The following is a 13,003-nucleotide window of genomic DNA, read 5'->3' on the forward strand; positions in this document are numbered from 1 at the left end:
GCCTTACCTGTATTGTTTCCTAGTTTTATTAAAGATCCTTCCCATTAGTCTCATGTGTTTTGTGTTGATGCGGCGGATGGCAGAACCCATTTAGAATAGGCAGGTTTGCGGGGTTTGGGCTGTCCCTCTCCCTGTACTATAACAGATTTGGAGCCCGAATTTGCTTTGGGACATCCTTTTCCCCCTAACAGCAGCACCCCACTTCCTGCAGTTGACTTCTAGAATCTTCAGAGAGCCACGGCAATTTTCCCAGGCTTGTGTGGCAAGGTAAGGTTCTCACCGCTGAGAGTTTGCATCTCTATATAAATAGCAGTGGTAATAGCTGCTATTTACTGACCTTTTATTTATTTTTGTGTTATATTTATTGAGGTAATGGTGATTGACATCACATTGTATGTCTTTGGGGCATAGCCTTACACTTCCACAAATGTAGGGTATCTTACCACACCCACCACCAAACCTAGTAATCCTCTATTAGGTACCCCTTCCCCTTTGCTCCCACCCACTCCACTGCCCTCTGGTAGCCATAGTTCATTGTGTTCCTTTCCCTTCTGGATGTCTCAGGTCTATGGTCACCTTTCAAAGTTTGTCCTCATCTGACCTTTTGTTTGATTTCTCTATATTCCACATATATGTGAAACCATCCAGTATTTATCTTCTCCTTCTCCTGGACTTATTTCAGTTAGTGCAATCCCTTCCAGCTCTATTCATGTTGCTACAAATGGCATGAGTTTGTCATGTTTTATGGCTGAGTAGTATTCCATTGTGTGTGTGTATATATATATATATATATATATATATATATATATATATATTTGTATATACACATTTTTCTAATCCACCCATCTGTCCTTGGACATTTAGGTTGTTCCCACAGCTTGGCTATTATAAATAGTCCTGAGATAAAAGATAGGAGACCAGGTTTCCTTTTGAATTACTGTTTTTGGGTAGTTTCCTAGGAGTAGAATTGCTGGGTCCTATGGCAGTCCATTTCCAGTGTTTTGAGGAACCCCCATATAGCTTTCCATAGACACTGGACCAGCCTACATTTCCAACCAGCAGTGTAAGAGGGTTCCTTTTTATCCACACCTCTGCAGTGCTTGATGTCTTTATCTATAGTGATAGATACACACACACATATGTATATTCAAATATGTATTTGAATTGCTAATCAACTCTACAAGGTAGCTGCCATCCCTTTGACAGATGAAATTCAGAGAGCTTAAGTAAAACCTGCAAGGTCACACAGCTAGAAAGTGGCCTGAGATCTGACTCCAGGGCTCTAATTCACCACCTCTCCAGCCTGGGTTGCTTCAGAAAGGTGACCTGCCCCTCCACAGGCCTTACCAGAGAGTTGCCTAAGAACCCAACAGCCAGAACAAGGGGTTGGGGGTGTGAGGACCCCAGGAAAGCCCAGGGGAAGAAGCAAAGAAGGGTCCTTCCTTAGACTGAGGGCTCTGGGTGTCAGGGTTGGGGGTGGGAGGCTGGGGCCTGGGAGCTGAGGATTTGAAGTTGCAGTTTGTTCTTTCATTAGCATTTTAATGGAAAAAAACTTTGCTCAGTCCCAGGTGAGAAGCCTGTATGTGCATTTAAATGAAGGTTTCTCTCTCCCCTACCCCTTTAAAGAATTCCATACCAAAAGTAGAACCCACTCAGCTCCTGGGAGAGGGCTGGTAATCTCCCCAAAGGAGACCTCCACTGATGATGCCTCAGGAGAGAAGCCCCAAGGAAGGAAGCCTGCACACCCCAGCCTGACACGGGGTACATGGGGAATAGAGGAGACACTCACTGACCGCTTTGCCCACCACTGGCCCTGCTTCTGTGTGGTCCCTCTCCAGAGGCCACCTTCACTGGCCGCCTCCTACCTGGTCCAGCAGCCTAGTCTCTGCAGATCCCGAGGCTGGCATCCTCCGAGAACCCACCACACAGAGGATTGCTTTTTCTGGCTCTGCTACTGGCGCTAGCCTGCCCCAGGCCATGGTGGGTGAGGCTGAAGAAAGAGCCTTCAGTTCTCAGCTCTGCCTTGATCACCCTGTGTGATTCTAGACAAGTCACTTGACCTCTCTGATCACAAAATCAGGGACCTGGGTCAAAAGGTGATTTAAAGACTCTGGCTCTGTAGCTCAGGGTCACATTCCACAAATGGTGCCTTTGCCTCACACAGGTTTCTAGGTTGGGTGGTCCTAGAGTTGAAGTGAAAACTGGGGTAGGGCTGGGGGGTAGTGAGGGGAAAGTGTCAGCTTGGGATGGGGCTCATAGGTAGAAGGGGCAGGAAGGAGAGATTCCTTCTGGCTTAGTGGAGGAATCCGACCTGAGGCTGACTGTGTGGGGAAGTCATTCTGGGGGTGGGGAGAGGATATGGAGACATGTTTTAAAGTTGTGAGGAACTATTAATTATTCAAGTCCTTCCTGAGGGATCCCAGGGACAAAACAACTTCCATGGAATCAGAGGGCAGGCCCAGTGCCTTACAGATTTGAAGCCAGGTTGTCCAGACCTCCACAAAAGCTCTCCTGCTCTAGAGGACAGAACTACCATGACCAGTTCTGCCCACAGACTAGCCTCTGGCCACAGAGGCTGACCCTGCCAGCTATCACAGTAAAGACATCTGTGACCCGTGCCCAGGCAGGTGGCTGGCAGCCAAGACTCACCATAAAGTAGTAGAGCTGCGAAGACCGGGCCATGAACTCTGGCCGACACACCGCCACGCAGATCTCCACGAAGCCGGCGTGCTGGCTGGGCTTGGCTTCCCCCATCTCACACACAATCCTGCAGGGGGAGAGCACAGACCCCATGAGGCCCCAGAGGCATCCAGGACTGCAGCCCCCTGCCATGACCCCTTATGTCCACCCTTCCCCAGGAAGTATCTCAGGAACAGGACAGGGATGAGGAGTTGAAAGATATCAGATTCCTCCTGCCCTCCTTGCATGGACCCATCGGTGGTTCCCAGGAGATGAGGAAAAGCAAACTACAGGGGTCTCTTGGAAGCCCTCCAGAGAGTCAGGAGCCTAGGAAAGGGCCTCGGGTTCCAGACAGTCATTCCCCAGCTCACGAATAATGCGCACAGTTGTGAATTAAGATTGCAGGGAATGTTTGTGCCAAGCATCTTAGGGACCAGTGCTGGTAGGGCCCTGGGAGGTAAAGTGACTTACCCAAGGCCCACAGCAAGTCACAGCTGGACCGTGAAGCCAGCTAAGCTTTCAGGTCCTTGCCTGGAGCTCTTTGCTCCCACCGCAAGGATTACCACAATGAACTCTCTCTGCTCCCAGTCCCGGATGGGGGTGGGATATGGCTTTTTTTTTTTTTTTTTTTTTTTTTTTTGGTGAGGGGTATTAGGTGGGGACAAGAGTCATACATTACTCCCTTTTAAAAGCTTTTCACTATTTTATTTACAAAATCTGTTGTACTCTTTGAAAACAGTGAGACAGTTTAGAAGTCTAACATAAAAATTGTCTCTTCATTCCTAACCTCTTTTAAATGTTAACTATATTCTCAGAGGCCTTTTACTAGACCTGTGGAAAAAAATATATATATCTTCACATATCTATTGTTATATATATATATATATATCTTCATATATCTGTGTATATATATATGGTCTCTATTTTAAAGGGAAGACATTGAGGCATGGAAAAAATTAGTCAACTTGTCAAATACATATATTTAACCACACTTATATACTCACACATGTACACAGGTACAGATATATACATATATATTATGTACATGTATAAACAAAAGTCATATATAACACATATAATTATATACAAACATGTATAAACACACATGATTTTTAAAATGAAAGGATTTTTAAATAAAAATTATTTTTAAAATCAAAGGTCTAATTACCCACTGTTTTAACCCCTCCCTTCATTCTGCTTCATCCTTTTCAACAGCTTTTATTTATTTATTTATTTACTTATTTATTTATTTATTTATTTATTTATTTATACAAGCACTGGGTACAGTCAGAAGCGCGGGAGGGTGAGAGAATTCACCAGAGCCAGAGCGGGGAGCAGAGCAGGCAGAAGGACCGGAGTACACTGCTGAGGGGAGCAGCGGGCGGCAGGAGAGGTCTGCGCGCCATGTGGGACCCTCCTCCGGTGGCCGGGGAGCAGCCGGGGATCGAAGCGGCGCCGCAGAGGCCGCGGGCAGCTTCGCAACCCAGCGCTCAACCGCTGCGCCACCGGGGAGGCCCCTTTTCAACAGCTTTGCAGTATGTCCTGAGTCCTGCACGGTCATTTATCAAACCCTCTTCCTCTAGATGCACACTGACCTTACCCCCGCTTTTCTTCTCCAAATAATCCTTCAAATGAAGCAGTCTGTACACACCTTTAAGCACTGGATTTATTATTTCTAAGGAAGGACCGGGTCTGGCCAATCTGTGCACTTAATGTTTGAGAGGTGGCCTGGAACAACGGCTCTTCTTTGTGCTTCTACCAGGGGCGTTTGAGGAGATGGCTTCACTCTTTGGCCAACTCTGGATATTACCAATCCTTTGAAAGGTTTCCTAATAGGATAGGGACCTCACTAGTCACCAGACATGGTCCTTCCTTAGTTTGCTATTAAAATACATTAAACTATAAAAAAAAGAATCTATTCCTTATAAATTACTTACCAATTCCTTGTATTTAGACATACAGATTACTTCTAAATTTTCATTATTATAAATAATCCCAAAATAAGCATTCTTGCAACTAAATATTTGTGCATTCTGGCTATCTAGGAAAAGTTCTTTGATATTCTAGAAGTATGATGTGTATTGGGCATTATTGTGTATCTTGTGAATTGTACATTCATGCTCTTTGCTTATTTTGTGATATTTGCCCTTTATTTATAGGACCTCTTTAGATAAATCATCTATTGACTGTCATAGGGGAAATGAGTATGTGTTATATATTAATTATTCCTCAGTAAAAATTAACTAATTAAAATAGCAATCCAAATTTCTATCTTAAGAAAGGAGGAGAATTAAAGTAAAAAAAGCAGAAGTAGTTAAAACTGAACAGAAATCAGTCAAATAGGAAGGAGAAAAACAACAAAGAAAATAAATGAGACCAGTAATCTATCTTAAACATTTATTTAAAGAGAAAAATATATAACTATCATCCTGTTTCCAGCTTATCATCCCTATTTTTTGCTTTGCTTGCAATGATTTTTGATGAACAAGTTTTAAAGTTTAATGTACTCAAATCACCTAATCTTTTCCTTTCTAATTTTTTCTTTTCAGATATATTTAACACACTTCTCTTTCTTGAAATGAAATAAATCCCCACCTGTATTTTCTTCTAATCCTTTCACAATTTCATTTTTCACATTTAACTCTTTAATCCGCCTGAATTTATTTTGCTGAACAACGTGGAATAGGATCTGAGACAGGACTTTTTTCAGGTAGTAAACCGGGGTTACTTATTGAAAGGTCTTTCCTTTCATTGTTGATTTGAATATCAACTTCATCATTAAATACTAAAGCTTTATATCAGGGTTCTTTTTCTGGGTGTTCTATCTTATTCCACAGATCTAACCAGTACCATAGCACTAACTAATTCTATGGGTTTATAATATTTTTTTTTTTTTTAAATCTGGCTATGCAGGTCCAGAACAGGGCATTTCAAAGTTCTCCAAATCACAATATATCAATTGATTTTGCTCTAGGAAGGACTTGGAAAGTTGTATTGGTTGTATTTGCTGTTGGGTGGGCTGAAAACCCCTCTGCTTATTTACAAGGCAACAATGGCTCATACACCTCCTTCAGCAGGTGGATTAGAGGTCAAGGCCACTTGCCGAAGGACAACTCAGGGGTGCAGTAGACTGCAGTAGAGAAAAACAGCCCCAAGCACCCAGAGTGGGAGTGGGTGTAGAGTTTCACTTTGGTCTCCTGGAGGATAGAACGGGATCAGCTTCTTTTACAAATGGGGGTGGACGCAGGTGGGGAGTCAAGGACTGCAGAGAGCTGGGGTATAGAACTGAACCCACACTTGTCTTGCTGATTTTAACGAACCTTTGTTTCCCTCCTCCCCACCATCACACTCCTAGGAGGCAACAGTCACTTTCTCTTCACTCCCAGCCATCTCTCCTTCCTTTTCTACACCCTCCCGCAATGCACAGCAACTAGCTCAGGACTAGGGAGTTGTGGGAATGTTCCCCAGAATATTAGAGGCTTTCTCCATTCCCCCAGCTTCCCACAGCTCTAAGACCACCTGCCGTTGGCCGGGGCTGATGCCAGCACCAACAAATGGCTGTTGTGCCATGGGTGGGCTCCACTTACTGTTCCGCAGGCACATAGCCGTCCACCAAAGGGCTGCACTCCACGCCAGCCACCTTGACGTGGGAGGCGATGTCCCGGAATTCCAGGCCCAGGTTCTCCCCTCGGATGGTGACCTTGGTGCCCCCTTCCCGGGGCCCTGTCACTGGTATTATCTGGAGGGAGGAAGATGGTAATGAGACAGGCATCGAGAGGGCACCATCACCCATGCTGCTGGGGCAAGGAGAGGCTGCTGGCTCTTGTCCATCCCCACCCCATTCTAGTGGTGCATCGGGCCCAAATCCAGAAGGAACTCAGGTCAGGCACATGCAGGGGCTTTGGGGGTGCAGCCTGTGCTGTGTGTGGGTTTAGGAATAGTGTTCACAGACCCTGTGCCCTCCTGCCATTCACAGAGATGAGGGGACACAGTTTTAGCTCTGTCCTGCCCCTCATACTTTCCCTTTATCACCTGTATCCCCTCAAGTCTCCTGAACTGTGCTCCAAATCCAGGTGAGTCCTGAGGCCTCTACATTTTGACCTTTTCCAACTCCTCCTCAACCTCTTCCCCGACCCGAGACCATGGCTCCTCTGCCCTTGGCTCCAAAGCTGCCTCTGTTCAGACCACCAGATGGCTTGGTGAGTCTCAGCCTTGCCAGCCACCCACCAAGGCTCTTAGAGACAGAGGGAGGTGTGGAGAGGACCTTCAGCTTATTGACACCCCTCCCTGGGGACTCCCACAGAGCAGCAGGGCCTCGCCTTTTGTTTTCAAACACCTTTGATAAGGGGAGGACCTCTGAACCAAGCCTGCAACTGCTGGGGGAGTTGTGCAGGAAAATATCATGTGCCCAGCTGGCCAGGGCATCTAAGGCCCCCTGAAGACCACTAGGGTAACTGACACCATGTGCAGGCACAGTATTTTAGGGTCCCAGCGTCGTGCAGGGCGAGGCTCAGCAGCCTGGAGCCCGCTCACTTGGCCAGCAGGCCAGGGCTCGCTTACCTCTGTGATGCGGGGGTTTGTGCACTTGCTGTTGGCGCCTGACAGCTCCAGCCACTGGCTCTCCTGCAGCGGGCAGTGCTGCCGCAGGGTACACTGGCCCAGACCCTGGCACCAGCCGCACTCAAAGGCCGGGTCTGCCTTGAGGCACAGCCCGCAGCTCTCACGCATGGCTCCACACTTATAGAGGTGAACTGTGGGCAAAGGGCAAGTGGGAAAATACAGCTGGAAGTGGGGACCCGGGGAGGGTGGACAAGGGGTGCCATCTGCCACTGAGATGACGGGATATGGAGACAGCATGTCCCCTTAGCCATTCTGACACAGAGAAGATCGCACAGAGCTCCAGGCTGTGCAGACACAACTGATTGGGGTGCAGAGTCTCCCTCCAGCGTCAGCCGTCCTCCTTCAGCCAGCCCAAGAGGCCCTGGAGGGCAGCTGGGAGGCAGAAGGTGAGTGACACCAGGTGCATCATCACTTGGTGGGGATGGAAAGATCCCGGCCAGGAACACAGAGCAACTGCGCCCTCCCTCCAGCCTGCTGCCTAGCCTCCCACAGGCTCTGCCTCCCACTAGGTCCTGCCTTCCTCCAGGCCCCACGTCCCCAGGCCCCACCTTCAGCCCTGCCCCACCTCCCCGCCGCCAGTCCCCGCCCCTCCACACCTTTGTTCTGAGCTGGGTTGTCGATGTTGAAGTGCCCATTCCAGACCACTGTCAAGTCCACAGGCAGGTTGTTGATCTCCATCCCTTCATAGGAATACTGCAGCCAGGTCCGAGGGTGTGGGAGAGAAGAAAGGGGGTCATAGAGACATCTGGAGATTTGGGGGCCTTCTGGGGTACATGGAACTAAGCCCTGGTGAGGACAGTCATGTGGGGGTGCATATGTGGGCACATATGCACATGTATGGGGGCAGGATGGAGAAGCACATGTCAGGGACCAGGAACAGGAGTTCAGGAAGCTGAGGCAGGGCAGAGGCCAGATCTGGGGAGGGCCCCATTTGGAAGGTGGGTTCACAGAACAGATTTGAAGCTCCTTGTCTACCTTCTACTTCCATGGAGGTTGTAGCACCAGCTGCTTTCCCTAGGAAGTTTAACTGAAGGAGGAGCCTGCTTCCTCCCCAAAGATCCAGGGAACCCTAGCAATAGGCCCCCCAGACCCCTGATTCAGTGTGGGAAATTTAATTTCTAGGACACTCTGGGGAGGTGAGTGCTTTACCAAAGATCTGGAGAGTAAGGAAGGGCTGAGGCGTCAGGGGTGAGCAACTAGGAATTACAAGAGAGGAGAACCAAGTGGGAACTTAGGGGTGAGGTGGGGAACCTGGGTCAAGACCCCAAAGGCATTGAGTGGCTCAAAGATGGGGCCTCAGCTCTGTAAGATCCTCTCTGGATCCCATTCCCTACCCAGATCTCTTGGGGAGTTTGGGTGCTTACTTGGGACTGCTGGGCTTGGAGGTAGGGAGGAGTGATAGGGGAGGTGCTGCTTGGGGAGGGTCTATCTGTCGAGCCTCTGAGGTTTCCACGGGAGAGGCTGCAATCCTAGCTGGGAAATCCCCCTGAGTGCCTGAGTCACAGAGTGGGCATATGGAGCGGACTTGGCTTTGGCGGTATCCTCACACCTGAGCAGGATGCGTGCCCAGCCAACTTCAGTCTCCACCCAAGTGCTGCAAATTTTTTCACGAAATCCCTGGTGATGCACGCCCAAGCCAGAGAGCCAAGACGAGGCTTTACTCCATGGTGGGGCTGGTTTTGTGGCTCCGTCTGCACTCTCGTGTCATCTCCCTGGTGACCAAGGACTCCAGGGACAGGGTCTGGTCTCAGCCCATCAAGAAAGCTATGCTCCCTTGCCTTGGGGAAGCAGCAGCGCAGACCCGGGGTCTCTGGGGCCCCTGAGCTGTTTGTGGTGTAGTGCCGGAGCCCCGGGAGATGAAGGCCTTCGTGCCTGGGTCAGGCTGGGTCATTTCAGGTCCTTCTGAGTCTCTGGCAAACTTCTCCCACTCAAGAGTGATGGTTCTCAGAGTGGTCTAAGGACCACTCTCATCAGAAATATTTGGGGGTGGGGGTTACTGATTCCAGGACCCCAACCCCATCTGTTCAGTCGTAATCTCTGGGGAAGCGGGGCACTCACACAAGCTATTCTGGTGATTCTGACGCTGGTAACGCCCAAGGACCGCTGCTCCCTGCAGTGGGCCAGAAGCAGGGAGGCGCGGTGAGGTGCACGCGGGCTGGCCTGCATGTGTGTGCATACACTTGTGTGCAGGAGAAAGAGAGAGAGGAGGGAGAGAATCTTTTTCTACCCCTTCCTTCCACTTTCCTCCTCCAGCAAGCTCCACTTCCCAGGCTTCCCAGCTCCCTCTGCGGGGCTCCCCTGGAAGGTGGCCAGGGCTGACTCAACGGTCCACAGGGCTCCGGCCTCTAGAGGGGTTGCTGGAGGTGCTCAAGTCAGGAGAAGAGTCTGGCTCTTGCCTCTCAGACCTGGGTCTGGCCACAGTGGAAGCAGCAGGTCATGGTGTCCAGCACCATGTTGGCTGAAGAGCAATAGAAGCTTCATGGCCCCCTCAGGAGGGTCCTGAACTCTCCCTGAGAGCAAGGCAAGGAATTCTGCATGTGTGTGCATACAGTGTCTGCGTGTGCAAGTGTGTCCACATGCAGGCTGACCTGAGAAGGTGTCAGTGCACATATCTGTGTCACCGGTGTGTCCTTAACCACGTGTGCTACAGAGGCCAGACCCTGGGCACAAGATCTAAGCCTCAGTTTCCTCATTTCTAAAGTGGGACTTAGAAAGTGCATCACTCAGCGGCCTGGGGTGAGGGTCAGCGATAACCACCCAATGCGGAGCTCCTGGGCTCTGTGCCTGTCACGTAGAAGGGGCGCAAACACTGCGGGGCATTTCAATCTGTGTGTTCACTGGGGGATGCTGTGCAAAAAAAGATTTGCGTTCTCTGTGTTTGTGTTTATGTTTATGTGGAATAATAATAGTAGCCACTTATTAAGTGTTTGTGCGCCAGACACTTGGTGCATATGGAGATGTGTGCGCGTGAGGACACTTCGGTGCTGTCATGTTCTGGTGTGCACGTGTGTGTGCTTGCCTTTTCTTTTTGAGGAAATTGAAAATAAAGACGATTTTAAGGATCACATCTGCTGGGCATTACTTTCTGTCTCTCCCCTATTCCTGGGATCTTGACTATGAAATATTATAGAAATCATTAACCTCAGGTGCTCCCGCCACTCCCTCTGTCCCTAGGGAAGCAGTCTAGTTCCTGGGCACCCCTCCCCCATGACCTTCACCCTGGAGGGGGCAGAGCAAGGCTTGCAAGAGACTCTCCAGCTTTTCACTGCTGGGAAGCTGGACCACTGGCTCCCTTCCCCCCAGGACCCACACCTCTGCTCCACTTAGCATTTATATAGCTCTCTGTAATCAGCGGGCAGTTAATGTGCACAAAACCCAGAGCTGAGGGGGAGTGTTTTAGGCTCCCAGAGGCCAGGAGGTTAAGCGTCTCAATCAAGGGCTGGCACATCGTGGCTGCCTAGTGGATGACATTACTTGTGACCTTGAGAAAGTGTGTCCCTTGGTTTCTCTGCCTCCTGACACAAAGAGAAGACCTCCTCCACGTCATTTGGACATATTTCCTTCTACCATTCCCTTTTCCCAAGTCCTGAGATATTTTTGCTGGAAAGTTCTACCATCTGGATGAACAAGCCTGAACAGCACAAGAAGCCTGTGTGTGCTCCGTGTCCATCTCTCTGAGTGCTGGGGGCTCCGCAGATCCCCGCCCAGCTGCAACTTGGGAAGGCAGGGAGAAGACAAGGTAACACTGTTCTGGTGCTCCCCAACTCTGTGTGGCTCTTGGGACACTGAGAGAAAGCGTGAGGACACTGTGCGTCCCTGGACGCTGGGCCTGGAGCTTGCCTCCCAGCCAGGCCAGTGCTCCAACCCACCGGCTGCGTGGTCCCAGTGAGCAGGAGGTGGGTACTGAGGACTGGTATTAGCAGCACTTGACACTTCCCTTGAACCTTGGTCTAAAGGAGGCCATGAATGACCAGTCACTGCCCCTCTAGCTGCCACCAGGGTGCTCCCACCAGAACTCCGTGGGGCATAGAGAAAAGACTGGCCTGTTCCGGCCCTCCTGCACCTGTCAGGGCTGCTGAGCTCCGTTTGTGCCCAGGATGTTTGCCCATCCGGGGACTTCCCTGACTGCCAAGGAGCTCATCTGCCAAGTCAGGCTCGGGCTCAGGAAATGCCGAGGATGTTGGAAGCCGGGGCCTCCCATTCTCACAGCGCAAGCAAGGCAGCAAGTTCCTGTGGGCCTCCTGGAGGCTCACATTGGTCCCAGGCACGAATGGACTTCTGACCAACAGGTCTATAGGGCGAATGTAGGCTGCCATCTGGGGAACTGTCCTCTGTTTAACCGAGCCCGCTGAGTGCACGGGGCCTGGGAGTTTTGGTCTTGTGGCGTCCTCACCCTACTCCCAGGGAACTAAGGTTTCATCATCAGAGACAACAGACCTGCCCACCTGCCCTTTGGCCCCCCTGGGGAGCAGGTCCCTGGATAGCATCTCTGAGGAAACTAGGCTGTTTTCTCTGCAGCCTGAACTTCTCCTGTCTTCTGCTGAGTCAGATGTGGGGTTCAGCCTTTCTCCTCCCACAGGGGGATTCCTTATTAGAGCCAAGCCCTTGGGACCAGCCTGCTTGGCCTCAGGATTTATGAGGAAATAGGAGATGTTTAATATCCCTTTGGCTTGCAGATTTCACCTGGAGCACTGCAGAAATCTGCAAGGCAGCCTGGCTGCCGGGGGTTGGGGAGGGGTGGAAGGGAGACGTGCTCTCAGGAGCTGTGGGGACACATTTGAGGTCCAGGAGGGCAATTGCCAATTCTGTCTCCATGATGTTGAACATCCTTAGGCAAGTGTGTGAGGCTCTCCGAGCTCCACTTGCCCCTTGATCACCTCCCACGGGAAGAAGGACATCATCCAGGCTCTCCTGGCCTCACTTTACATCCCCAAACATCTCTCGTTGCACCAAAGCAATGTGAGGGATGAGTATAAGGCAGTGTGACAAACCCAGAGCATACCAGCTGTGGCCTCTTGCAGCCTGTGTCCACACCTGGGTCATGGAGATAATTGCCCCCACCCTGGCATCTTCCCCTGGGTGGGGCGGGTTACTCCAAAGTGAACGGAGCTCACTCCGGGGCACCGCATATCTCGTTGTGCATTCTTAAAGAAGGCCCCTCAAACCACATGCCTCTCAGTCCAGCGCCACATGCCTAGATGTGCCCCTGCTTCTAGGCCTTAGGTTTCCCTTCTGCACAGGGAGCAATGTTGCGGTCTCTTGTTGCTTGGAAATATCCCGAGTCTAAGGTGTTTCTCTGAACATCTGGTGCATAGAAGGAGCCCAGAAGGGGAGAGAAAGCAGAGCAGTGGCTGGGAAGGCCAGGAGGCCAGGCAAGGAGCAGACCGACAAGAAAGGGGGTGTGTAGTGGGGGTACAAACTGCGCTGAATCTAACCCAGCCCGCTGACTGCAGGGGGCCTGTGAGTTTTGGTCTTGTGGCGTCCTCACCCCTCTCCCAGGGAACTATTTCATCATCAGAGACAACAGGCCTGCCCACCTGCCCTCCTGGCCCCGCTGACTGCATAGCACCTCACAGCAGGGTGGGGACTGCCGACTAGCGCTCACGGGGCGCGGACCTGATGCTGATTTCTAAGCCCTAGGCAGGGCGCTGCTGACCCTCAGCCCTCTCCGCCAGCTCCCTCCTGCTCATGGCTCCCTTCGCAG

General features: G+C 50.6%; 1 protein-coding gene across 1 annotated transcript in view; it reads right to left on the reverse strand.

The window, feature by feature from the left end:
- Positions 1–13,003, reverse strand: part of PLXNA4 (plexin A4) — a gene marked incomplete at both ends in the record, with an annotated part of 338,923 nt that overhangs the window by 51,521 nt on the left and 274,399 nt on the right. The window contains 4 exons of the mRNA XM_084230521.1: positions 2,650–2,767; positions 6,267–6,418; positions 7,240–7,430; positions 7,896–7,992. Coding sequence (XP_084086647.1) covers positions 2,650–2,767; positions 6,267–6,418; positions 7,240–7,430; positions 7,896–7,992 — 558 coding nt within the window. The remainder of the gene's footprint in view (positions 1–2,649; positions 2,768–6,266; positions 6,419–7,239; positions 7,431–7,895; positions 7,993–13,003) is intronic.

The sequence above is a fragment of the Talpa europaea genome, assembly GCF_964194135.1.
Source record: "Talpa europaea genome assembly, chromosome: 3".
Classification (NCBI taxonomy): Eukaryota; Metazoa; Chordata; class Mammalia; order Eulipotyphla; family Talpidae; genus Talpa; species Talpa europaea.